Source organism: Melospiza melodia, chromosome 22, assembly GCF_035770615.1.
Source record: "Melospiza melodia melodia isolate bMelMel2 chromosome 22, bMelMel2.pri, whole genome shotgun sequence".
NCBI lineage: Eukaryota > Metazoa > Chordata > Aves > Passeriformes > Passerellidae > Melospiza > Melospiza melodia.
In genome coordinates this window covers 11,860,945-11,888,026 of record NC_086215.1, presented here as the reverse complement: position 1 = coordinate 11,888,026, position 27,082 = coordinate 11,860,945, and the positions used below count along the sequence as shown (strand labels likewise).

The 27,082-nt window shown below is 50.9% G+C and overlaps 2 protein-coding genes and 1 long non-coding RNA gene across 6 annotated transcripts in view; 2 read left to right on the top strand and 1 right to left on the bottom strand.

Annotated features, from left to right (window-relative positions):
* Nucleotides 1–17,657, bottom strand: part of LOC134428098 (carboxyl-terminal PDZ ligand of neuronal nitric oxide synthase protein-like) — a 28,539-nt gene extending 10,882 nt beyond the window's left edge. For both annotated transcript variants that reach the window (XM_063174487.1, XM_063174488.1), the window contains exons 1-2: nucleotides 17,528–17,657; nucleotides 13,834–13,905 (exon numbers count right to left, since the gene is read on the bottom strand). In XM_063174487.1, the coding sequence (XP_063030557.1) occupies nucleotides 13,834–13,905; nucleotides 17,528–17,632 (177 nt within the window). In that variant the 5' untranslated portion in view covers nucleotides 17,633–17,657. The remainder of the gene's footprint in view (nucleotides 1–13,833; nucleotides 13,906–17,527) is intronic.
* LOC134428100 (uncharacterized) lies at nucleotides 1,802–22,960 on the top strand. The gene is made up of 5 exons (XR_010030320.1): nucleotides 1,802–2,116; nucleotides 5,101–5,316; nucleotides 21,425–21,525; nucleotides 21,904–22,043; nucleotides 22,757–22,960. It is a non-coding gene; the product is annotated as an uncharacterized LOC134428100 (long non-coding RNA).
* Nucleotides 22,961–23,641: 681 nt separating this feature from the next.
* Nucleotides 23,642–27,082, top strand: part of TTLL11 (tubulin tyrosine ligase like 11) — a 35,098-nt gene continuing 31,657 nt past the window's right edge. Inside the window, exon 1 of one of the 3 annotated variants that reach the window (XM_063174492.1) lies at nucleotides 23,642–24,012. Coding sequence is in view for 2 of the 3 variants with exons in the window: in XM_063174490.1 (XP_063030560.1) it covers nucleotides 24,490–25,020 (531 nt within the window). In the remaining variant the exon portion in view is untranslated. Of the gene's footprint in view, nucleotides 24,013–24,480; nucleotides 25,021–25,176; nucleotides 25,303–27,082 lie in introns of those variants that run through there. The other 2 variants (XM_063174490.1, XM_063174489.1) reach the window with 2 other exon arrangements.

Here is a 27,082-nt window from a genome sequence, read left to right as displayed (position 1 = left end):
GTTTGACCTGGAAAACTTTCCACTTCTGCTCTTAAATCCCTGTGTTCAAGACTTTGCCTTTCCTATGGTCTCATACACTGCTGGCATGAAATATTAACTTACCCATGAGCTAAAGACTGTATGACTGGAAATGTTAATGGTGCCGTGTGATGCATATTTCATTGGATAATTCCACCCAAGCAGATATAAATTACACATGCAGTTACCAGCTTCCATCTGCTGATGAAACTTGGGCTAATGCACATTGGAAATCATGTGCAGTTTCCAGCACTAGGAACAACCTGCATGAATACAGTTATTCAAGGAAGCAATTCTTAATGTGATTAATTACTGAAGGTATCAGGGCCTTCATTATGCAAATGAAAACTGTCATAAAATAGAGAGTTTGCAGGTCTTGGAGGCAGTCTTTGCTTCCAAAAAATGCATCTCCTTCATTAAGGAGCAGCAAGGCCAGAACATGCTCCTGGCCATGGTTCAAATGGTGTTTTAAGCTGTATTAAGGGAAATCAAAGCAGAGGCTCTGCAGGTTTTTGAAGCTGGAGAATGTCAATGGCCCCAGTCACAGCTGGGTATGGACTTATTTGCACGCCCGTAGGAAGATGCCACAGGCTTGGAAACCAGAGACTTCTCCCTGTGGCTGTAAATTCCCCAGCCAGCCCTCAGGCTGCTGTCCTGCCCTGGCCTCCCTGGGCCCACCCCGGCCTGGCAGCTGCAGGATCGATGTGTCCATAAACAACCCCAACAATGGCCTGTCCCAGCCCCTTCCCCAGGCTTCCCTTCCAGAGGACACAGGGAGCATGGCAATGAGGAGAGGGAATGAGCTCAGCTCTGCCCCCCGACTGACCGGCTCCAGGCAGGGACCCCAGCGCTGCTCCCTTCCCTTCCCTTCCCTTCCCTTCCCTTCCCTTCCCTTCCCTTCCCTTCCCTTCCCTTCCCTTCCCTTCCCTTCCCTTCCCTTCCCTTCCCTTCCCTTCCCTTCCCCTGGTTCTATACAAGTCCCATTTCAGGATTTAAAGCCATGATGAATCCAAGTATTTCCAGCTGAGGAATGTAATTAATTTCAGACCAGCTGACCCACACGGGGTGAGGACAGGCTGTTATCTGGGCTGCTGCTTGAACTACCCATGCTTGGAGAGCTGCCCTTGGAGCTGATGCTCTGGAGAACTCCGGATCTCCCCCAGCCAGCGGGGCCGCCCTGGGCTGACAGACCGGCAGTGTCCGTCCCCTCGGAGCACAGGCTGCTGTCTGTCCGTGCTGATGCCACCCTCCCGAGCTCCCTGCCGGCCCCAGCAGCACAGCTCTCCCCGTGGCTCTGTCTGGGAGCCTTTCCCCGTGTGTCCCTCACAATCAGGGGCTGGGGAGCGCTGAGCCCCCGTGGCCGGGGCTGCGCTGAATGGGCCGGGCATTGCCCGGGCTGTGCTGCAGTAGCTCGGCAACACGGACACAAAAGCCACGCAGGAAGCAGCGGGGACCAGGAGTGCACCTCCTGCCCAGTGGAAAAATGAGAATTTATGATCCTTGGAAACATAAAACTGCTCACTGGAAAGCAGAAACCGAACAGGGAGTACAATAGGCAAGGAGAATGCTGGCAATGTACTCCAAGTCTTTTTTTTCTCATTTAAATGAGCTCCTTCCACCATCCAGCGAGCTCTCTGTAGATGCTGCAGACTGCTCCCCAAGCTGTCATGGGCTGCTGGGTTTCTGGGAGTCCCTGGAAGGGCAGCAAGGACATGTGGCCCCAGTCCATCCCGAAGGGTCCCTGGCTGACCCGGGGCAGGGGCAGTGAGGATGCTGCCCTGCTGCAGCAGTGCAGGCTGATCACATCAGGGGGAGAAGGAGAAAAGCTGCATTTTGTCCAGGTCTCCTCTGACACCTGAGGAATCCGGAGCATTCTGATGGACATGGCAATACAGACCTTCCTCCTCATCCCCTTCTCCTCATTTCCAACAGATCTTATCCTTGGGAGGCCCCAGACTGCTGAAGTCTCAGCCAGCCCTTCAGGATAACTCAATCTCTCCACCCTAAGGTGACAAGGCAGAGGACTTGGCTGGAGCTCAGACATTTCTCTGTGCCACTCAGAAGGATGTGGAGGAAACAGCAGAGTTACACCCATGGGGTGAGTGGGGCACCTGCAGGTGCTGGGAGCTGGTGGGAGCCCAGGGCTAGCAGTGGCTCTGTAATTAGTCTTTTCCACCTCAGAAAAACCACAGACCATCCTAGAACAAAGCTTCCTCGTCTGCTCTTAAGAAAGGGTGGGACAAAGGCAGCCTTTTCATGGCCTCTCCCTGTGGAAGAGATAGTGCAATACTGCTGAGCTCCATCCTGAGAGGCACAAGCAGCCTCACAGCCCAGCACAAGGTGACATCATCTGGCCTTTGGTGCCTCTCTGACAAAAGACCCTTTGTGTGTCTGTCACTTCCAGGAGCTCCCTGCTGTCCCCAGGTTTAATAGGGAGCTTTCCCACACAGTTCTTGTCTTGCCAGGGCAGGCCAAGCCCAGCTCACGGGGAAGCTGGGTTTATTTTCCTCCCTACCTCTATTCACTTTGCAGGAGGAAACAAATTACCTTTTCCATCTGCAGTGCCTTGGATGATTAATTAGCAGCAGTAATGAGAAAGTGTCTTGGGACCCCACTCCAACAGGGGCATGAAAATGTCCCTACCTGAGAAAGCTGCTAGGTTACTGCAGATAAAAAGTGCTAATTTCATTAGAAGCAGGTCAGATTTACCTGAAATAACCCTGAGAAGTGAAACTGCAATTAAACACTGCAGTATCTTCAAGTAATTCCATATTCCCCTACAAACATCTGTGTCACCCTGCAGAGAAGGGCCTGGTTTAGTGCATGTTTCATATCCTAGCTGCCCTCCAGTCTGGTATGTAGGACAGGAGGCAAGTCAGGAGATGGGATTGCTTTAAACCTTGTCCATGAAGGTTCACACAACAAAGCTCTGAAGAGCAGGAGCCAGGACTCTGCAGCAAGCTCAGAGCTCCATGAAAAAGCCCCCGACCCCCTGCATGGCTGTGGGAAGGTAAAAGAGTATTTTCTCTGTCTGTTTTTCACTCACAAAGCAAGGATATTCATTTTCCACTCCATTCATTCAGTTGTTCTGGTTACAGCCAGCCCTGCCAAGTGACAGCCACCCAGCACCTCGCTGGCAGGGCCAGGCCAGCAGACACTGCTTGTGCAGACAGGAGCAACTGAGGATTTCTGCTGCCTGCTCCAGGATTCCTGCTGCACTTTCAGTCCCTGCCCAGCCCTCTCCATGGGCCTGACAGGCCACGGCAGGGGAGATGCTCCTGGCTCAATTCCTGCGGCTTTGGCTGGGCTGTGCAGAGAGGGAAAAGAGGAACTGCTGGCCTCAGAGGCAGGAGATGGGACAGGGGTGGTTACCAGGGCTGCTCTGCTCTGTCTCTGCAAGTTGGTGTTTATTGTTTGTTTGGAGAGAGAAAAAAAGGCCAATGTTGCTCTTGTGTGGCTTTCAGGGGTGTGTTTGTGATGCTGCTCTTCAGGAGAGCAGAGCATTGCTCAGAGCAGTTTGTGCAGGGCCTGCAGGGTGTGGGGCAGGGGCTTCATGAGGGTCCTGGCAGGGACTCACTGGACAGCACAGACATGGGGAGAAAACCTGATCCCACTGCCATGTACAGGCTCTGACTAAGGCAGGGATTTTGGGCCTCTAAATAATGCAAGACTTAGTGTTTATGTAAGGATGCTATTTTAGTGCAGGTAGTCCGAGGGAAGGGGGATGGCAATCCAGAGGGAAAGGCAGCCAGAGCAGGCTGGGATGAGTGCAGGGATGGAGAGGGAATGTCAGTGCTCCTGAGAGGGGCAGGCAGGGGGGTGCAGAGGGAGAGGCAGAGAGTGCCCCCATGTTCAGCCTGATGACCAAACCAAGGCAGCCCCAACAGGGCCAGCTGTGACCTGCTGGGCTCTCCATTTCCAGCCCTGTGCTGCTCTGCAGCCTCCTCCCAAAAGCCCTGGTGCCTTCAGGGAGCTCAGCATGTCCTCCCAGGGTGGGTACCTATCCAGAGGAGAAGGAGCAATCTGGTTTGCTGTTGAGAATCTGGAGGAGCTACATCTGCATGACTAACACCTGCTGTGTGTGAATGCTGCGGGGAGGGAACATCTCCTGCCTTCCACACTTGCTATCACACCCCATGTGCATCCTGGGTGCTGTCCTCCAGCTCTGTGTCCTGCCATTTCTCCTAGGGAAATTAGCATTTCCTTTGCATATCCACAGCAGAGTCAGGAAGCTGGACTTGGCACCTTTATCTTGGAGCAAGCAGAATCCAAGCTAGAAGGAGGACTTGATCTCCATTTGCATTCAGAAGCAGCACTTGATGACAAACTGAGCAGAATGACAATGGGGGGATGCTGGGTGCAGACCACGCTCAGGGCTCCTCTGCTAGGTGCAATCCATCTCCTAAGAGCTCTTTGTTAGCTCAAGCCCTGGGTGCAGCTGAACCTTTCTACCCGTCAGTGCCATGAACAGCCTTGCTATGTGCTGCTTTGAGACACCCAGGGACAGAAATAATCTGCTTTATTGCCAGGCAAGGAGACCTTTTCTCTGTAGCTGTTCATACTATCGATCTCCAGCAGTTCCACTTGAGCAAACATTTCTTACAGAAGCCCAGTGACTCAGAGCTGACCTCCAGGTGTGCACTGAAAGGAGGAGCAGCACCCACATGTGCAGCCCTGAGCACAGTCAGGCACAGCTCCCACACTGCTTCTCTCAAGTGGGCCTTGCTTAGAAATTACTGAGTGCTAATAAAACTGCAGCTCCTAAATTTAAGGGGAAGCCTCTGGGTTCTCTTCAAATTGTCCATGAAACTTCACTCCAATTTGGAAACAAGACTGCTACTGTAGAGAAAGAGAATTCAAGTCTAATTGTGTCATTTCCAAAACTCCAGAATATTAAGCAGTTCAAGGACTCTATTAGCCTCAGGGGAGCTACTGAGATTAGTGAATCATGATGAGGGAAAAGCCTGGGTTTAGATATGGAGATTATGGAAAAAGAGGGTTTTATGCTGTCAGTGTTTATTGTCACTGAAGTCTTGTCACCAAAGCTGTACCAGAACATCACAGGCTCCTCTCTCCCTGCAGTGCTGTTCCTGTGTCCCTGGGCTTGCAGTGGGGTCAGCAGGAGGTGTGAAGTGTGGACATCAAAGCATCCTGCCCTGCTCACACAGGTCAGTGATTAACCCAGACAGAGCCCACAGCTCCTGCCACCAGCTGGGATCCCAGGAACTGAGACAAGCAGGAGACCAGCACTGCCCTGGGGGCAACAACATGAAAATGGGAAACGTGCCTGGGATGGAGGTTTGTGCCCTATAATCATTAACAGAACAGCACAGGCTGCAGCAGGACTGAGCAGGTCCATGGAGCTGGGGATCACTGACCCTTGAGTGCTCCATGAGTGGCTCTGCAGCAGGGCAAGGACACTCAGCAGGTGGCAGGTGGCATTTCAGCCTGAAGGGTACCTGTGTGTGCCTTACACCCTCCTGAGGCAGCTGTGACTGCCTCATCCTCACCACACTGCACCTGGCCTGAACATGTCCCTCTGCTCTTCTTCATCTGACAAAAATCATCTGATTTTTAGGAGGAAAAGCCTGGAGCTCAGAGGGTTTGGTGGCATTCCAGGGAGTACACTGGCCCTGGCTGTGCAGGAACAGGTGATTTGGGGCCCTGGCCTGGGATGCTCCTTCAGTGCCACATCCTGCCCTCCAGCACAGCCACCCAGGCAGGATCTCTGCAGCAGCAGGGACAGAAGGATGGAGGAAGTGGGAAGTGACTCAGGTGTCCTGAAAGCTGTCAGGCAGCTGCCAATTAGTTCAAATAACCCATCTGGTCCAGGGAAAAGACATTTAAATAATGCCTAATCACTGCTGCAGGAAAGAAAGAAAACCATTCCATAATGCCTTTAAAAAATCCCTGCTCCCTCATCAAAGCATCCTTCCTTCCAGGGAGCCATTCAAGACTTTTATGCTTTAGATTTATCACGCTGTTATTTGGTCAAAACATGAAGTAGCTTGTCAAAGTACTTTATACAGTAGCACAGATTCTGTCTGTCCTCAGGCCTCATTCATACAGAGCAAAAGCAGATTGAAGAAAGCAAGCATAGCACCAAGCCATTGTTAGCAAATCTTATTTTCCTGGGCTGGATTTGCCTTTGTGGTCCCAGTCCCTCGGGGTCCCTCTCCTCAGAACACTGAGCAGGGCAGTACAAAGGGCCCTGCATGTGACAACATCAAGGCAGCATCCACAGGGGCACCAATGCTGTGCCCTGGCTGCCCCCCGTGTCCAGCACAGGCTCCCCCTGAGAACAGAGGCTCAGCCAAAGCATCAGGATTACAGGATGACTTTTTTCAGATTTTTCTCTGCACAGAGAGAGACTCAAGGGACAGATTTACATGTTTGTATCTTCATGGGTTATTCTGTTCTGTTCCTGAAACACATCACCCTGCTCTGGTGGAAATCCAGCCCTGCACTTGCATTGCCTGCACAGGGAGGGTCTCTGCTCGTTCAGGGGCAGCCCCAGCTCTGTGCCCCTGCAGCTGCCACTCACGTTGAGGCAGCTCCTTGTTACCAAGCCAATCCAATGTGCTCTCTGCACTCTGGTTACCTTCTCAATTACATTTTTTTCAGGCACCAACAAAGAAGCAGCTTTGAGTTGTGGCTGAGTGTTCTTCACCAGAATGTAATTTGAAAGCCATTATATTTCATCTCTGTAATACTCTACAACCAGTAGCATAATTGGTGAAAAAGTCTCTTTATTTCAAACTAGATAAAAGCTTTGCAGAGATCTCATACGGTGATATTTTAGCTAGGGAAATTAAATGCTTCAGTAATATAATGATAATACTGTTAAAGCCACTTTATTTTACAATTAAAAGGTACCTGTTTCATTGCCAAGATTCAGCATCAGACAAAAAGCTCTGTCTTGTTCTATTTAGCACTAACATTTTAATTTAGCTTTTATCCATTTAAATGCTGCTTTTATTAGCCTTCAACTAAACTCCAATCCACCACTACTCTTATGCAAAACAGAATTAATGTGCCTGACTGGTTCCACCCCCTCGCTGGAGAAGCCAGGGGGCTCTGAGAGCTCTGAGGAAGGCACAAAGGTCACTGTTGCCTGGAGATGACACATTTCACTGCCTGATCCCTCCATCCATCTGTCATCAGCCCTGCACTCTGAACAGGGTGGGGGAACTGAAGCATCTCAGTCACCAGCCACTCCTCAAAACTGGGTCATGAAATGTGGCTACCAAAAATGCCCTCAGCTGCCTTCTGGCACAGTGGCCTGTGCTCACAGCTTGACCAGTCCCACTCGTTTCAGCTCACAGGTTAAGTGACAGAAGGTAACCCATTATTCTGTGGCAGGAAGTCCAGAGGTGATTTAGGGTTGGAGATGGGCAGGGTGGAAATCTGCAGCAGTTTCTAAGTCAGTGGGGCAGCTCCATTGTATGGTGAGACCTCCAAGCAGTGAGCAGAAGGTTGTTGGACTCTTGTGTAATCTCAGAGGTGTTTTTTCCTCTCCTCCCACTCCAGACACACAGAGCATAGTCAGTTCTCCAGCACACCACACAATGCTGCCTAGAAACACTGTGCACCGTGCCACTGCAGAAACAGCTCATTAAGAGCTTCTTCTCTTTGTTTGAACATAATACAAACAGCAGAAAATGGGTAAAACAAGCTTGGGTTTGTCTGAGACAAGGCAGACTCAATTTTTCTAGAAAGCCAGCTCCCACATTTTAATTACTCTTTTGTGGGGCTGGAAAGCATGGAGCACACCAGAGCCTGTCCAGGTGACCAGAGAACACCTGGAGAGAGGCCCAAGGAGCTGCACCTGCAGGGCCCACCCTGCCTGGGGCTCCTGGGAAGGGAGCTCAGGGAGAGCTTGTCCAGCTGGTGTTGGGGCTAACTGGGGCTGCAGGGCACACTGGGAGGGGCAGAGGCTGCAGAACTCAGAGCAGGGCCTGGGAGGCTGCAGCTCCTGCAGTCACACTGAAGCCACTTGTTTTGCCTGGAGAAATGGATTCCTGCCAGACCTTCTGCCAGAGGGCTCAGCTCCTTCAGCCTCCTGTGCTGCGTGCAGGTAAGACCCACAATGTGTCTGCCATCCCTCAGGGTAAGGTGGCATCCCTGTCATGCTTTATCTTCCTAAAGAGCAGGACACAGACTGGGAGCCAAACCTGGGGCCATTTGCAGTGTGGAGCAGCAGAATGCTTTGCAGCAGAGCTGTGCACTGACTGTGGTGGTTTCAGGGCTGCCTGCCCTGGGCAGGAGCAGGAGGAGCTTCCTGGCAAGGCTCAGGGAGCCTCAGAGCACATGGTGGGACTCCTGGCTCCTGGGAAGCCCAGCCTGATCCCATCCCTGTGCAGGAGACTCTGCTAGAGATGCAACAAACAGGAAAACAAACTAATGAGGCATTAGGGCTAAACTTAGCTGCAATTAACATTTAATTACTATCCTGAAAACACTTGCTGTATTTTGCCAGGGCCTGGAAAGGTAAACCCAATTAGCTTAATCTTGTGTGGTAGGAACCTTAAAGTGGTTGAGATGCTTGGTGTCATGGATGGGACCCTGAGAGTAACTGGTGCTCCTGGGGCTGAGCAGCCCTGTGGGCTGATCATGTGCTGCCTGAGGAAAGCTGCAGAGCCATTCTCAGACCTCTGCTTTGGAGAGGAGTCAGAATTAACACCAGACATGCTGCAGAAGGTGGCGGAGCAAGTTTGTACATGCTTGTGTGTATTGGTTTGGCTGCCACAGCCCACTCCTGGAGGCCATGGGCTGTGTGTAACACTCAGCAGGGGAAACAACATTTGCAGGGTTCTCCAGAGAGGCAGGGAAGGTATCCTGTAAAGTGATGCTCCCTTGGAGCATACTCTGGGGTGAATACAATGTCTTAGTGTGGGGGAGAAGGAGGAAGAGATGCCTGTGTTTCACACCCTAACCTTGTCAGAGCTGTCACTGTTTATCCTCCTGTCAATGAAAGGAAGGTGCATGGTGTTCTGAGAACTAAAGAAAGGTCCACCCCAGCAGTCTGAGGCTGCTGAAGTATTTTAAGATACCAGGCTTGTGTCTGCCACAGCCCAGGGCTATCATTAGCTGAGCTCTGGATGCTCTTCCAAAGAGGCTGAAAGGGAAAACCCTCCAGGAGCTGCAGCAGAACAAACTCCCATCCAACAACAACAGCTCCTGGCGTGCAGCTACACAGCTCTGTAGCCCGGGGCAAGTGCTCAGCAATTTGCACTCCCATGTTTGAGTCTGTGCCTCAGCTACAGCTGACCAAACACCTTCATTACAGAGGGAGAGGCTGCAGAGACTCACCAAGAAACCCAGCTGGGAGTTCAGCCTCTCTCTCTTTTAGTTCTGATCACAACTCCAGTTCAGATTAACGTGAAGCTGGAAGGAAAACAGCTCTGAGCACAATAACCCAGGAAGGGCTTACGGGCAGAATATGTCAGAGGAATCCATGCAGCAGTTTCTGGGTGAACTTCTGTCTGCCTGGGGAAACTGAGGGAACTGTGTTCTAGAACAATCTCATAGACAAGCCCATGAAACACCTCTATCTCTGAGACCTGTCACACAGTAATAAATTAAACTGAGAGGGCTGAAGGCAATCTTCCTGCCTTCTGCCATCTGTCCACCTGGTTCTTCTCCTTCTGTAGGAAGAACAGATAAATCCCACCCATATTTGCTCCTGGACTGTTGGAATTTACAGCCTGGCAGGGCTTTAAGTGAGAGGTGCTGTGTGAGCCAGCCCAGCTCTGGGGCTGGGGGCTCTGCAGTGCACAGGCAGGTTCCCTGCAGCTGTCCCTGCTGCCTCTGCTTCACACTTTGTGCAGCAGGATTGTGACTTAACTCATCTGATTGAAATTGCTGTCATGTCACACTTCAACACCACCAGTTGATGCTTGGCAGTCAGTCTGACTTAGTGTGGCTGGATTGCACCTCCTCACTCAAGTTCTGTGTGGAGAAACTGCAAAGAGCTGAGGCTCTGCTCAAAGATGGATGCAGCAAGAATGATCAGGATAAGAGGGAGGCTGAAGTGAGAACCCAGTTCTCATTCCAAGGAGAGCTCAGGCATTTCTCATGTATCCTGCACTGAGGTTTATAAATGCTTCTGTTTCTCTGGCACACTGGCCTCTGGGGGAAAAGGCTTCTCAATTAAATTAAGCCCAAGAAATGTGGAGGTAACAGAAGACACATTGCTCTGGATGCCTGCCCGTTTGCTCATCCTGGTGTTTGGATAGGCACAGCACCAGCTGGCTGTTCCCTAATGGAATGATTAAATAATCCAACATCTGGCTCCTTTCTCAGTGTCAATACCTGCACAGGTCCAAGCTAAACCTTCCAAACAGAATGGAATTTGTAGGCTTCAGAGATCCTCAAGTGCAGATTCCAGGGAAGCTGATTCTGTGCCTTGAAGGTAGACAAACAGAGTGTCTTGGGGAATTGCTGGCAGCAGGCTGGCAGTGAGGGTGACAGCTTTGTCACTCGCTCCTACTGTGTCCTGGTACAGCTCAGCACCCAAAATAGCAGCACTAGGCCTGCTCAGCTGGCTGTGAAGTGCTGGACTGAGGCTGGAGGTGCTCTGGGAAGGGGAGAGAACAGCTGACCTTCTCCTCTGCTCAGTGCTGGCTCTGGGGAATGCACGCAGGACGTGTGGCGATGTTAACCCTGCACCTGAAACCATCCATTCCCTGGCTAAGATTTTCCAAGCAACCTCAGCAGCTTCAAGGAAGTGTTTTGTGTTTTTACAAAGCCCATCTTCACATTAGCTACCGCTTGAATTGTGAGGAGGAAAGATCTTGATTTGTACATGAACTCCCTGGAGTGCTGAGAAGGCTCCAATGCCTGCAGAGGGATCTACTGCAGCAGAAGGCAGCTCCTCCAGCACGCTGACAGAGCACAGGAGCTGCCAGACACCCAGAGCTGGACGGCCTGGGGCAGCTGAGGCAGCAGGTGCTGCTCCCTGGGAGGTGGGGAACACCTGCCCGGGCTGTGGGAGCTCTGAGAGGAATTGGAGTCCTGTGCCTGTCAGGGTACAGTGCATTTATCCAAGCTGCAAACTCCTTTCATCACCTCCCCTGCCAGGGCAAGAGGTAGAGGGATTAGCTTGAACTCTGATCATATAATAACAACATGGCAGCTGTAGGCAGCTAATAATCCACTGGGAGGATTAGCAAACTTAAAGTTGTCTAGCTCTGCATAATGGGAAGCTAAGAACAGCAGCTTCCCTGTTCTACCTACTGCATTTGCATTCTCTCCAGTGGAAGCATAGAACATGATGAGACAAGGCTTTCCAGCCTGTTATGAAATGGGATCTAATGTGTGACTAATGGAGTATTGCTGGCAATGCTACAAGCATCCATTCAGCCCAGAGTATGGGTTTAAGCTTCACTAGAGACTGCACCTCAAATACCTACTGCCAAAGAGCAGGTCACGATTTCAGCAGGCTGATGCTAAAATTTGTTATTTGAGGCTGTCTGGGAGTAACGTCCTGAAGTCTGCAGGCACAGAGCTCTGCTTACACAGGGAGAATCCCACTGATCCAGAATCCTGGTATGACTCACGTGTGACTGGCAAAAGAGCCCAGTACAAAGCCCAGAACGTCCAAGGAGCAGACTCATCACCTGCTGCTGCTGCTCTCCTCAGGACCCTCTCAAGACATCTGGAGCCCTCAGCTGCTGGAGGCTTTTCCCCCAAGGCAGTTTTGGCACTTGTATCAATTTACTGATGAGTAACCAGAGCAAGCAGCTCTGACACAGCCTGGGAAAGAGAGCTGTGACTCCTCATCCTCCTCCCTGCTCACTCCGGAGCAACACAAGCAGTGAGTGAGAGCCCTCCTGAGCCGTGGGCTGGCTCCAGCAGCACCAGGATGGCTCCCCCTCCTCCCATGGCACAGGGAATGCTCTGCTGGGGCTTGTACTGCACAACTTTTCTCTTCTGCTCCAGTAGAGAATTCCAGTGGAACACTGCAGTGCACAAAGGATGAAAGCTTCACCATGACATGCCCCTGCCAGCACTTGGCAGGGCTGTGGGACCTTACTCACTCTTGCACTGCAAACAGGCACTGGCACTCACAATAACATAGGAACAAAATACTCATTTCCCCCAAGAGCTTCTTCCACTGTTTCCTCCCAGTTGTAACTGGTGCTGCTGAGAGTCCATGGGAAAAAACTCTGCTACAGACAAGGCCTCTGCATGCAAATGAACGCTACATAAATAACCCCCATCTTCCCTCAGTTCCTAGGTTGGGTACTCTGTGCACCAGAATTCTCTTCAAAGACCTCCCAGTTCATTCTTTATGCTCTAATTAAGGATCAGTGCCAATTAACTATCTTCAATAGAGGAGCATCTTCCGCTCAGCAGCCAGGAAGTGTCTGAATGAGATCCTGCTGCACAATGTGCACATGAAAAGGGAAGCCCTCCCTTTTTGGAATGGGCTTCCAAGATTAAAAACTCAGTAGAGATTACTGCATGCCCACTTTAAAAATCCTGTGTGACAAGATTCACCCAGGAATGCAGAATGGGTTTTTCCCATGTTTCTTGTGGTACTCAAGGATGCTATTGCATGCCAAGGCTCTGAGCTAGGTACACTGTGGCCATAGCAGGTGTGAAAACAGAGTGTGACACTTTATTTTGAGTGATATTAAAATACTGTTTGCTTTTTCTTATAAGGGTGTCATAGATCAGCAGAAGTGCAGTGTCAAATCTGATGATAAATATTGATTGAGATGAAAAATTGCCAATAATTATGCCAGCACATGAACTGCCCTGGTAGTCCTCACCTATTACTTTTACTTCCTACAGATATTCACCTGTTCCATAAATAACCAGGCAATTTAGACTGCTGCTGAACTGTGTTCTGAGCAAGAGCTGTGCTAATAGTCTGAGCAGGCAAAGGGAGGGGAATGTCATTTCTAAGCTTGGCTGGAGATGAATACATCAGATCCCCAGCCAGTTACAGGCTAAGTTTAAAAAACACTATTCTAAAGGAAAATTAGATGGTTAAACACTGTGGGGGAAGGGGGGAAATAGGATAATCCCTTCAAAGCTTTAAATGGAAGATTCTCAAACTTACTTCAGCTGATGTGAGACATATGAACAGCCTCAGAATTAAGACCCCTGCAAAATTTCAGCCAGACACAACAGCTGCACTGCCTTTTGGGGGAGATGCACTTGAACTGGTTATACACGAAGCAGATGTAAGCCACCCAACCCTGCTAATCACAGCTAAATCTGGGGACCATTCACAGGCTGCTCTGCAGAATAAAGGGGCAGAGCAGGAAGAGAGCAGCCTTGGTGATGAGAAACAGGAACTGTAAAACTGTACTGGAGCATGGGGAAAGCAGCAAATTGTTCTAGGAGCAGCAGAATCCACAAAGTCTAGTCAGATGGGATTTACATCAATCACACCTGTCAGGGCATTGATATTTCAATATATAACACAATATATTTGGAACTGTCAAGGAACTCAAGTGCTTTGGTGAAGCACATTGTGTCCAGCTTATTTTTCACACACACAGAACTCCAAACAGGCTAAATAAATCTCTTAGGTTCAAGGAGAAGCCCCATGGCTGCTCAGCACAGGAGAGGGGGTTACATTTGAGTTTTGATAACAGATCCTTTTGCAGAGAGCACAGGATGGGCCTATGCTAAGATGCCTTGAGAATTTCTGGAGAAGCTTGTTGCACACCTGACTGGGCTGAGATTTGAGCTCCAGATAGGAAGGGCTGGAGGGGATGTGGAACAGTAGGTTACAACCAAGTCACTGTGGGGAGAGCAAGCTTTAACCCTGCGTGGGCTCAGCTGCTCTGAACTCACCCGGATCCTCCTCATGGCTGCCACGATCTCCACGCGGCTGTTGGGCCTGGGCACGTCCAAGCTCCCGATGTACTGAAAGAGACAGCGAGACACGGCTGGGCTGAAATGCACAGCTTTGTGTGGGGGCTTCCTCAAAACAGACAGCATTCCTCATCTATTTACTGCCTCCTTGCTTGGGCTCCTTTGAGCCAGGACAGGATAGCAACATCTGCTGGAGATAATGTTACCAAGTTGGGGATTTCTGAGATTGGGGGATTTCTGAGGCTCTGACCTCATTCAGGTTCTGGATTGCCTGCAGTGCTCTGCAGGGTTATGTCTGCTGGTAACTGAGTCACGATCCTGTGAGTCTGAAACTGGGACTGTCTATCCTTTGTTCCTCCTTACTACACCTGCTCAAAACTGAAAGCACACAAGAGCTGTAAAGCTTCCAGGATGTGCAACAAACACCTTTCCTGGAACAGCCTTGTGATTCCAGCTTAAGTTTTCAGTCTGGACCATGCTAACCCTTGATACTGCTGTCCCTGCTTGGTTGGACCAGCTCAGCTGTCTGCAGAATCCTGGCAAACCCACCCAAATCTGTGCCCTACAACCAAACTGCCTGGGGTTGGGTGTCTGCATTCCAGTGTCTGTGCCAGTCCCAGCAGGGTCCCTTACTGGGGTCTGAGACATGGCAGAGGGCAGGATCCCATCACCTCCAGCTCTAGCCCTGCACCACAGCTCAGCTCCTCGAGCTGGCTGCCTGTTCTTCTGACAGGAATGGCACACACTGCCCATGCTCCATAGGGCATCATGGAACACCCAGGGGCAGCTTCCTGCTGCTGCATTTGTCCCTCCTGTGCTGCTGCTCTCTCCCCTTGTGTGCCAAAGCAGAACCTGCTCGTGCACCCCTTGGCAGGAGGCAGCTGCTGCTGCCCAGTGGAACACGGGGATGGCACATGGTGACAGCACATGGTGATAGCACACGATGGTGGCACATGGTGACACCACACATGGCATGGCTGCACAGGAGTGCCCTGTGCTGCCAAGGGGAGGAGGCACAGAGCTGCCAACTCAGCCTTGGCAGTAAGGAAATGTGTGGTGTCCTGGAGACGCACACTGCGTGGGGAGCAAAGGCTGCTGATGCTGTGCAGTGCTGTGGCTCAGCTCTGAGGAAGCCCTGCAGGCCCAGGGCACGTTGGGCAGGACAGGGGAATGTCACAGAGTGAGAGGGTGATGACAGCATGGGCTGGGAGTGGCCCTGGCACTGAGGGCAGCTGCTGGATATGGTGCTGCTGGGGCCCAGAGGGGTCCATCAGCTCCCCCAGGGGAACACAGCCCATCTCTGCTGTCAGTGCTGGGGACTGAGGGCAGTTCACAGTTTAGCGACCCTCCCAGGAGCATTGGTTCATGAACTTGTCTGGATTTTAGTGTGTGGTTACAAACTGTTGGTTTTTTGGAAGTTGTTCCCTTGTGGAGAGGAAAAGGAGCAGCTAAAAGGAGGCTCCTGCAAACATTCAGGGTGATATTATATATATGAACAGGGACAAAATAATTCCCCAGAACAGCCCCATAGGTACTGCTGTTACTGACAGCTCTGGATTTATTTCTCCACTGTTCTGCTTGCAGATTGCAATAGGTTTTATCTTGTAAAATGTCTGCTTAAAAGGGCTTTCAGAGATGAGCTCTCCTGGCTCAGTCTTCAGTGCTCTTTCTCCTGCTTTGAAATAAACACCACAAGCAATCTGAAAGGTCATCTGGCTTTGCTGCTGCTTCTGTAAATGCCTTTGCAAAATGGCATTTTTAAGAGCAGTTAAGTTCATCTATAGCCTTTGGTAAACCACAGGAGAACACGAGAGCTGGAGGGCAGCAGGGAGGGGAGCAGCAGAGCCAGGGCTTCCCTCTGGGCTGCTGGGGAGGGCAGAGCTGTGCTGCTGTGATCTGTGGCCTCTCTGGTGTGCACATCTCCTTCCCTGCTCTGCTGGCTGTCAGGACAGTCACTGGGAATCCAGATGAGCTCCTTGCAGCTGGCTGCCCTTTTGTCTGCCAGCAGCAGGGCTGCAGTGGGGAACAGCCATGCTCCTAAGGACAAATTCATTGGGGCAGGAGGACAGATGGGACTGCTGAGCTGGAGGAGATTCTTTCAAACTCCCTGCTCTGGTCTAGCTGCAGAGTTTGAGTACCTGTGCTCCCACGCAGAGCCATGAAACTCATGAAACAGCACACAAAGCTCTGCCCAAACTAGCAGCTCCCAGTACTGACCTCCTGAAGATGACAGGGGGAGGAAGGCAGTTTGGAATGCGGAGATTAGAGAGGGAGTGTGGTCAGTAGCATTGCCTGCTGCCAGACACCTGCAGCCAGCTGCAGCCTTGTCATTGTCAGCGTGGCAGCTGACTGATGTGCCCACAATGAGCAGCATAATTGGAAGAGACAGACTGTAAAGCAGAACTGAGCGAGCATGTTACTAAGGTAATGCAAACCCCATCCCAGACCCACACATCCTAACAGGGTGTTACCCACTCGCCAGCTCTGGATGCCTGGAGCTGTCAATCTGAAAAGCCAGTTTCACTCACCTAAAGGTACAGTTGCTACCCATCTTTTAAAAATCAAATTAAGAATTTTTCTTCTCCTCAGCACAGTCTGCAGCACAGCAAATGCTAATTTAAATAGAAAAATCACAGATTAAATGTTTTTTTCCCTAAGGAAGATAAATTTTTTAAAATACATGATTAGCTGTCTATTCAGATTCATCCTGTATCCTGCTTAAATCTTACAGCTCTTTCAGCAGGAAAACCAAGAGGCACAAAATCCGTATTTCAAAGCTTTATTGGAATGTATATGCCCCTTCTTTCCAGCTCAGGAGACAGCAGGCGTGAATTCCATTTCTAATCTGTGTTAGGCCACCTGCAAAGAGGGGAAGGGAGCCTGTGAGTTGCTCCAGCAAAATGCAATTCTTCTTGTCAGCTGAATTATAAACCCGTTCCCCATGCTGTCTACAGAATGCCAATTCCAATGGAGTCACTTTCTGAGAGTGCTGCTGTGCTGCCAGGCTGTTCTTCACGATCAATACGAAATTTCTGATAATATCAGTATTTCTTTCTGATGCCTGAAGGCTGCAGACCTTATCTGGTCCAGCTTTTCAAGCAGGGAAGGGGTCAGCCGTAGTAAGGCACTATTATGTGAGCAGCCCACAGCAGCCTGCTGGTTTCCAGGGGAATGGGGAGCTGTGACCCCGCCGTGGCAGGACAGGACAGGCACCGGATCGGGCAGGGATGAGCACCCGGGACAGCATCCACGGTGCTGTCAAGAGGGGTCATTCCAGAGCAGCTCCCAAATGCAGCACCAAGGCAGCGTCTAAGGATTACACAGCTGCAAAAACACCAGGAAAAGAGCGAGAACCTGTTTGATTGTGCTCACTAAATGGAAGGCTTTCATAGCTGATCGCTGTTTTCTTTAGACTCCCTCAGCGTGGCCCAGGGGCACTTGCAGAGCTGAAGAGCAGCCGTGGCAGGGCTGGGGGGGCACGGCTGGGCAGCACCGAGCGCAGCCCGCGGGGACCCGAGCCCGCGGGGACCCGCAGCGCCCTCTCTGCAGCGGCCGGAGCGGGGGCTCGGCTGCCAGGGCCCCGGGGCTGCTCGGGGCTGCTCGGGGTGCGGCCGGCGGGGCCCGCGGTGCTCCCCGGCCCGGCGGCTGCGGGGGGAGCGCGCCCGGGGCTCACCTTGGCCTGGAAGTGGATGCCGTGCTGGAAGGCCTCCTCGTTGTGCAGCGGGACGCGGGAGTCGCAGCCATCGTCCACCAGGTTGTACCGGTTCTTCACCGGCATGGCGGCGGGCGGGCGGCCGCCTCAGCCCGCGGCCCCGCCGGGCATCGCGGCCGGCAGCGCCCGCCCCGCCGAGCCCCGGGCGCCGTGCGGGGCTGCGGGCGCCAGAGCCCGGCCGCGTTTTGAATGAGCGTCCGCGGGAGCGAGCGGGGCCCCGGCCCCGGCGCGGCGCCATTGGCCCGAAGTTCCCTCATGTGATGCGGGGGGCGGTGGAGCCGCCCGGCCCTGCCCGGCCGCCCCGCCCCGGCCCCGCCGCCGGCACCGGCTGCGGCGCCCGCGATGCTCCGCCGGACGGACGCGAGGGTGATGAGGGGTCTGCGGCATCTCGGTTACGGGGGGACGCGGCGGGAGCTGGGCCTGGTTAGTCTGAGAGGGGATCCCATCAAATCTCCTTACAAATCTCTCCAAGGGCTGTTCTGAATGAGTGGTCACCTACGTTATGTGTGTCTCATGTCAATATCGCTTACAGCTCTGTTAGAAATGGGCACACGTCCTCTCTCAGAATCCTGACCCACTGTGTTCCTCGGTATCCTGTGATACTCTCAGGATTTGTGGCACCCCGTCTGCTCACGGTGTTTTTCCTCCCAGTCTCGGTGAGGAGTCAATGCCAGGCCCAGGTGAGCCCTGCGGATGCCACTCTGGGACACCTGGCACCCCTAACCGTGACATTCCTCAGCGGGCACCAGCACAGGGAAGGGATGAGGTGTGCCCAGCTGTGATGGCAAGGCCCAGGGTTTGTCTTCTGACTCTTAGTACAGGGATGATCAGAAACGTGAATTGTGTAGAATCCAAAGGGTGGAGGGTTACATGTGCACCAGTGGATCTCATCTGGGTTCCCTCAAATTAATTTTTGAGTCTTTAAAGTAACTCTCAGCCAGGTGTTTGAATGTATTTGGACACCACCTTTTATGTGGCTTTTGCATTAGCAAGAAAGAAAAGTTTGACCACAGGCAGACAGTGCACAGTTCCCAATATCCATCTCAGGAGCGTGATCACCCTGAGCTTCTTGGCATTTCTTAGTACTTGTAAGTCAGTGGGAGGTGGGCAAGAGCCAAGAATCCAGAAACTTATAATTAAGAGAGGGAGAAAAACCCCAAGGAATTAATATTGGTTCACAGACTGTGACCCTACATGTTCAAATATTTTGAGGTATTAGCAGGTCTTTCTGGGGAGGGTTCTGTGGTCAGCCTTCTGTCTTTGTGAAGTTTTTCTGTTTCCAGACAGACTTCTTTTCTTCCAATCTATAGCACTGCATTATCTTCTCATTTAAATATTCACAAGTTTATGCTAATCCCACTTTCATACAGCATAACTCAATATGGGTTTTGTCAGTTGGTTTCTGTCCAAGATGCTCCCCTAGATACACATCTTGCTTGCAGATGCATCGGTTTAGTTCTTTGTTGGGGATTTTTTGTGTGGTCTGTGCTCATGTTTAGTGTGTACTTAGAACATTTCATGACACTTTTCTTATCTTGTACATATCTTGATCAAAAAAATATTTGTTGACCTGAATGAATAACCTAGATTTTGTGTGCAAATGTCCTTGGACTGATTGAGCAACGTTCAGGTCTTTGGTTCTCCTAAGCCCAAGGAGGAGGAGATGCCACCCAGTCAGGCTATGCTCATTCTTCCTTTGATGCTAACGCCAGCAAAGCTCAACTCATATGGGGAAAAACCTAACACAGCCACTGGTGAGTGTCTACATTGATTCTGCAATACTGCATTTCAGGCATGCAGGAACCTGCCATCGTGCTGAGCTGCTCAGAGCTTCTCCTCATTACCCTCCCATTGCCACAAGAACATTCCTATATACGTGGGAGCATATGGACTTCACTTGGGATAGTTAAATTTTTAAATCTCATAGAAAGACCAGGATGAAATAACAAGAATGGTCTTTTTAATTCCATTCTGGTGCTCTCCAGTATCCCGCAGATTATAAAATCCTTTGGGTAGGAGGAAAGAAATATCTCATGGGAATCCTGAGAAAAAGAAGGCAACTGTTATTTAATAAAGCTTGCAGTGCCAGTTTCTGTTAGATCACAATTGAATGGAGGTGTTTAATACTCCCTGTTCATGAACTTCTGTGAACTTTTCATAGGGCTTAAATCTCCTGATGTTAATGGTTTGGATCTGTGTTTGAGAATTGAGTTTGAAGGCTGCTAAACTTAAAAAGCCGTTAATTTTCTAGTTTGTTTGTTGGGCAAAGAAAATTCTTTGACTCCACTGGAAGTAAGAAAGCTGTATGCCTTTTCTTCTGGACAATGAAACTGGGCAAATATGTGGAAAGAAGCCTTTACACGGGACATCGTCACGGATTTAGTATAAACAAACCCTGAGTAGCACTGAACAGTTGGCCAAACCTCATGGTGGGTGTTTGCATCACATGGAGGTGCTGAGAGAGTTATTCCTTTGATGTGCAAAGCACTCACAGAAAGTCCTGATTCTCTGAACACAGTAGGAGTGAAGCCCCAAGACAGCTTCTTGGCTCGGAGCTGTGTTTTTGCAGGGACCAGGTTTGTATCAGCTTTCTTTCTTGGGCACAGGCTCCCAAGATTTCCTTCGTTCTCTTTCTCTCACATGGGTGCACATTCCTGCCTGCCCCAGGACTCTGCATGAAGCCCCTCTTCTTACATAGCTTCATCTTTGGAGGAGCCCTTGAACGTGGTGTAAATGGGTGGTGGGTGTTACATGCAGGGTCAGCTCCTTGGTTGGATTGTAGGGAAGGGAGCTTTTGCTCCTGTCTGATCCTGTCAGATTTTTCCAAAGCCACCTTCACAGATCAAGGAGGAGACCTGGTCTTGATGCCATGGAATTTTCCTCCTTTCTGCTAACCCTTTTAAGCACTTATTTCTGCACAGCAGAGTTGCAGAGATTTTGAATGACAAATAAGATGTGACATAGGAAGAACAACCAGACAGACATCCAGTAATGGCAGACAAAACCTCTTTTACAGGAGAGCCCTTCTATATCACACATAAGAGCTGTGAGGTCTGTGCATGGTTACTGTCCTAGGAGATCTGGGTTTGTCATGCCACTTTAACATTATAATTAACATTATTAATATGTACTTATGCTGGTGCAATTTTTAGAGCACAGCCTCCAGTGTACTAACACACCAGCAGACTTCCTAGAAATGCTGCTGTGGGATGAAATGTGGGGGCAAGAACAGATAAACCAGCTGCTGTTGACTAAGCTGTGTGATGTTACCCCCTGATGCATTGGGGATTTCAAGAATACTGAGAAAACTCCTGAACAAAATCTGTGAGTCTGCTGAGCTGCCCCATGAAGGGAACTCAGAGGTGACATGTGGAACTCAGAGGTGACATGTGGCACTGGTGGTTTCGGCCCCCTCAGCGGTGTGATTCGTGTCTCTGCGAGCACAGGGGCTGCTTGCTGAGATGGTTGCAGCAGGTTTGTGTTGCTCAAGAGGCAGCAGAAGCTCCGTGTCGGGGCACAGCACGGCCAGGCAATGTGCCTGTCAGGCTGCAAGCCTCTTTCATGCATGGCCAGCTCCAAAGGGCTGTGCAGCAGGACTTGGCAACCAAAAATGTCATCTACGATTATGCATATTTTCATCATCTTCTATCATGCAAATCCCCCCATCCCAAATATGCAGCAAATGTTTTGTTTGCATATGTAGGTCAACCACAAATCTTCTGTGGTCGAACATAAACATGGGCAGCACAGAGTGATGTATGTGGATTTAAATCCAGGCTGAAGCATAAGCCCACCACGGACCTTTTCCAAGTGGAGTCTGTTTGCTAGATTCGTTATCTCTGACTTTTCATTTTACAGAACATTGCTTTCTCATGGATTTGTGAAAGAACGACTGACAGAAGATACCATCGTTGCAAAAGGAACTATTAACTTAGACACAGATGGATAGTTCTTAATGAGTAAGTTTTTTATTTTTTAACAATAGCTTAAGGAATGTGTTCTTTTTCAAAAGGGTACACTGAAGTATTTCTGCAAATTTGCATTTGGCAGGAAGCCAGTTTTATATGATATTTTTAAAAAGATGGTATGTTCTTTTTGCAAATTACATGCTACTTTGTTTTTCTTATCTTGGCTGTCTTTAAAAGAGAAAAGTATAGAAAAGAATACAGTTATTGACCTTATGATGCTACATAAAAGCTAAAAATGTTGATCCCAACTTGGAAACAAAAATGTTTACTTAGAAGAAGGGAAATATATTAGTAAAGAAAAATGTTACTTGTTAACCTCATAAGCCTGACATGTTCACATGCCCAACTCAAGAATTCCATATACCACAGGTTGGCAGTACAGTCCCTCAGTGTGAGCTGCTGGGATCAGCGTGGTGGAAAACTGTTCAGGTTGCTGCATCTGTAAAAATGCTTTGTTCCTGGATTCCTCCTGGGACCTGGCACTTACCTTCTGCACACACAGACACCAGGTAAGTGATGATTTTGGGTAAATGAGAGTGAAGTTGTTAGTCTGAGAGATGAGTGTCCAATCAAACAGGATCCTTCCCCGCTCCCATTAAATTAGGCCAGCACCTCTGCTTTGATATCCTGAATTTAATTAATGAGAGCATAGGGAGATTACAGTTCTCCTGGATGGAATCCACATGCTTGTTCACTTATTATCACAAGATATAACAGTCTGTTCTTATCAACAACTCCCTCTGAGCAAGGGTCTCAGGAAACAGCCTTGTGTTTAGGGGCACACCATAACTAAATTTCCCCTCTCCTCACAGGGGACAGATGATCTCAAGTTTCCCATTTCTCTCCTGCTGCTAGACCCAGCTTGCTGTATTCAGCAGGATTCTCCTCCTGCATTACCCTGTGCCTCATTGCTGCCCACCTTGCTGTCCCTGACTGCCACGTGCAGCCTGACCCCACGCTGCACACTGCAGCCCATCCCTGTTTATCCCAACAGGAAATGAGGGTTTTATCCACACCACACAGGCAAACCAGATATGGGATTTATTACAGCTTCTCTGGTAGAGGAACAGCTAGTCTGTTATTAGCCTGTAAGAAATGTGGATATATGATCATTAGATATAAAAATATTTCCCCTTTGCAATAATTTTGTTTGGTATTTCCCATGCTCCAATGTCTCTTAATGCTTTGGCCCATCTTAACTCTATCCTTGGCTTTCTTTCAGTACTGCTGACATTGGTGAGGATAAATTTCTGTGTTAAAAATATTCATCTGGGAGCCTGGCAGTAAAATAAGAGACAGTCAGAGTCAGGTCACCACTTTAAATCACACTCCAACATCTCTGAATTGCTTTTCTTACAACTGAATTTTTATGCCAATGTTGAACATAAGCAAAATATTAATTTTTCTTTCCGATTTGTACCTGCCCATGGAAGAGGTTTGGAATGAGATCATCTTTAAGGTTCCTTCCAGCCCAAACCTTTCTGTGATCTGGTGGTGGTGGTGAAACCAAGGATGTGCCTTCAGTGATGGACATGGAAAGGACACCACCCAGCCAACTCATCCTGCCAACATTACCAGCCTCCCTGAGCTCCTGCTGGAACATGGAAATGCTCCCAAGTTTTTAATTAAACACAGCGATAAAAAAAGAATGTACATCTTTTAATAGCAACATGAGAGCACCCAAGAGCGAGCTACCTGACCTCAGCCTTCCTGGTCCCTTCACGTTGCAAGACACCACTCTCTTTAATTAATTAATTTGTTTATTCGTTGCCTGCAAGGGTAAATGATGGAAGACTGGTGAGGCACTGAAAAAATAAGCATCTTGACACGACCTTGTTTTTTTTATCTCGCAGCTAACTGACAGTGCCAACTTTTTCTGCATTTATTTAAATTTTGCTGTAGTTTAAATAATTTCTGCTGAGATCCTGTTTCAGTCCTGTTCCAGATCACGACTCTGGTGATCGCTCCTCGACACAGAACCCCGATTATTCCCGTTTTTCCCCCAATCCCGGCCCCGGGCCGGATTTCCCAGGGCGCAGCGCCACCGCCTGCCCGCAGCCCCGCGTTCATGAGCCCGGGTTGTGCTCCTGCAGCCGCCTCAGGGGCACGTTCTGCATCTACCGCCTCACAACCGTGCCGTGAGGGTTAATGTGCCATAGGGTCAGTTCTGGAGTGCTTTGGGTGGGAAGGGACGTTAAAGTTTATACAGTTCCAACCCCCTGCCCTAGGCAGGGAACCTTCCAGCTTGCTCAGGATGATCACGGAGCTGCTGTTAAGGTTATTAATTCCATTGCTGTGATCCAGAAACCGTTTTCCTATTTTCCTGCCGTGCCTGAGAGAGTTCAAAGTCCGCAGATGGGCTCTCCCAGCACCGATGCAGCAGCACCTGAAGGGTCCATGGGAACACCTTTTGTGAGAGGCAGCGCTTTGTAACGGCGGCCCGAGCCCCGTCTCACACGAGAAGCTTTCGGGCGCACGGTAAGGAGCGGGCGGAGTGTCGGAGCCGCCCGGGCGGTTCGGTGGCGATGGGCACGGCGGGCACCGCGCCCGCCCCGCAGCCCGGCCTGAGGCGGCGCTCGCCCGCTTCCAACATGGCGGCCCCGCCCGCCCCGGAGGCCATTTCGGGCTGCGCGGGGCGGGGCCTGTGCCCGGTCCCAAAATGGCGGGGGCGGCGTCAGCGCCTCACGGCGGCGGGGCGGGGCCAGCGGGTCACCGGCCCCGCCGCTGCCATGGCAACGGGCGGGGAGCGGGGGCGGGCTGGAACCACCGGGGATGGAGCCGGCCGGGCTGGGGACGGGGGCAGAGGGGATACAACCGGCGGGGACGGAGACAGGGACGGCGACAGAGGGGATACAACCGGCGGGGACAGGGACAGAGACAATGGAGCCGGCCGGGCTGAGGACAGGGACAGAGGGGACAGAACTGACGGGGACGGAGGGGATACAACCGGCGGGGATGGAGACGGAGGGGATAGGACAGGCGGGCATGGGGGCAGAGGCAGCGGAGCCGGCCGGGCTGGAACCGGCCGGGCTGCGGACGGCGGGGACGGGGACAGAGGGGATAGAATCGGCGGGGAAGGGGACGGAGGGAATAGAGCTGGCCGGGCTGGAACTGGCCGGGTTGGGGATAGCGGAAATGGAGCCGGCCGGGCTGGAACCGGCGGAGATGGAGCCGGCCCGCGAGGCGGAGGAGCCCCCGGGGTCCCCGGCCCTGCCCGCTGAGGCCCCGCAGGGCGGCCCGCCCGCCGCGGCGCTCTCGGGGGAAGGGGCCCTGCCCGGCCGGGAACGGGAGCGGGAGCGGGGCCGGCGCGGGGCCGGAGCGCCGGGCTCGGCCGGGCGGGCGGCGCGGGGCAGGGCCCGGCGGGCCCCGGGCCGCCGCAGCGGGACCGAGAGCGCCCGGCGGCCCGGGGTCACGGTGGACAGCTCCAAGGCCAAGACCTCCCTGGAGGCGCTGAAAATCAGCCTGCGGCAGCTCCGCTGGAAGGAGGTGAGGGCTCACCCTGCGGGGCCGCGTCCCCATCCCTGCCCTGCTCCGGCCTAGCGCCGGTCCTGCCCACTCTGCCCTCCCTTGTCTCGGCTCTGCCCCCGGCAAAGCCTTCCTCCATTCTCCACCTCCTCCTCCTCCCGTGCCTCCCGAGGGCTGCTGCAGCCGGGGGTCTCCCGGCTGTGCCCCCCGACCCTCGGGCTATTTCTGCCCAGATGCCGGGTCCGGAGCTGATTTGGTTCATGATCACGATTGGCACGGCCAGTTATGCAAGCCAGAACAGGGGTAATCGGGTATTGCGTTCCGAGGTTAAACTGATCGGGGAAAGGGCAAGCAGGAGCCCCGCTCCCCGGGGAAGCGTTTGACGCGGTGTGGGGATTTGCATTTCTTCCCTCCCACCTCCCTCAGGGCTGGGGCAGCGCGGGAAGCTCCGGCCCGGCAGAGCCGCTGCCCTTGTGTCCGAGGCGTGTCGGACAGCGCGGTGTATGAATGCTGATAACACACACATAACGGGCTCCAGCCTGCTAATTTACTTTATGTGGAGCAGCTATAGCTGTTTTTTTTTCTCCTGCTGCTCGAGTCATGTGTTTTCTCATTGCTTTGTGAGGATTTCTGTGCCAGTATGTGCTGAACTGGAATCAGGACAGTAGGGGAGCTGGCACAGAACTGATGCTTTGCAACTCCTTATTTAAATCCTGGAGAGATTTCTTAGATGTATCTTACTGTAGATGGTGAATTGTTCTCCAGCTGTAAAGATTTTCTATACCTAACAGCTTTATAAACGGCTTTATAGAAGTTGAGGTGGCTTCTAGGAGCTTTGTGAGGAACTTGTGTAAGAAAAAGGGTACTTGTAGTCCATTTGTAAGAGGGAAGTTGGAGGGAAAAGGAGGAATAAAACCTGAGGATGAGCTGTTTCTCACGTGCAGAGCTAGGACAGAGCTGTGTGATCTCTGACCTGCAGCTACTCCACTTTACAAAGCTGCCTGTGGGATTCCCACTGACAAGATGATATTTTTGTCCACCTGATGCCTATTAAGCAAAATCTGTACAGACTTGGGGTAGACAGTATATTCTGTGCTGTTCCTAACCTCAGAGTTAAATACTGCAGATTTATTTTCTGGAGGACTGAGTGGCAGTAAATGTTTTCCATGTTTGTTCCTAATGTCCTGCATACCTAATCCCACAAGGATATGTATGCTCTGTGTCAGGAGGAGTGGTGCTTTCTCCTTCTCTGACTTCATAAAATTCTATTTCAGTATTTTTGTTATTTAAATCCAGTGGCAGGATTTCAAAACTGCTTTGCACCAGCGCCCCAGTTCTCAACTCCTGCTTGTACAGCAAAATAGTAACAACATACCAGAGCCCTGAAATTCAAACCTGCTACATTTACCTCTGGTAGCCCTCAGTGCACCTGTGGGGTGTCTGTCAGCAGCCTTGCTCCATGTTTTATGCAGTGACATGCAGAGCAGGGGCACTTCATACTTAATTTCTTTGTTTTTAGGGTTGAGTTTTATGTTCTGAGGGCGGGGAGCCATTCCAGCGAGGGTTTCTGGATCACTAATATCAGTTAGCCTTGCAGATTGTGCTGGGAATGAGCCACACTTAGTGGTAATTTTGTCTTTATAGTTTCCTGAGGCTTCACTGTTTTGCATTTGTCTTGCACTTGATAGCCTTTCCTACTAATTGACTTGTTTCACAAGCTCCTGTTCCTCTCATGAATCTCTGTGCTGCATTAATCAGCTTTTTCCTTCCTGCTTTGCATCTCCCAGCAGCAATTGCTGCTGCCTTTATCTCTCTTTGTTCCCTGTCTCCCTCCATATCCTCTCTCCTCCATCTCTTCCTTGGGTCAATATTTTTCATTTAGTTTGTTGCTTCCTCCTCTGGCCACTTTGTCTCTTAATAAAGAAGAGGCCTAATATGGAATTTTGTGCTGCTTGACTGCACCATCTGGGTGGCTGATAACTCATTCCCAGTAAACAACCCACTGTCATGTATTGCTGTGTATCTTCAGTTTATAAATAGGTTAATAAGATCTGGGCAAGGTTTGAAGAGAAAAATTAACAAA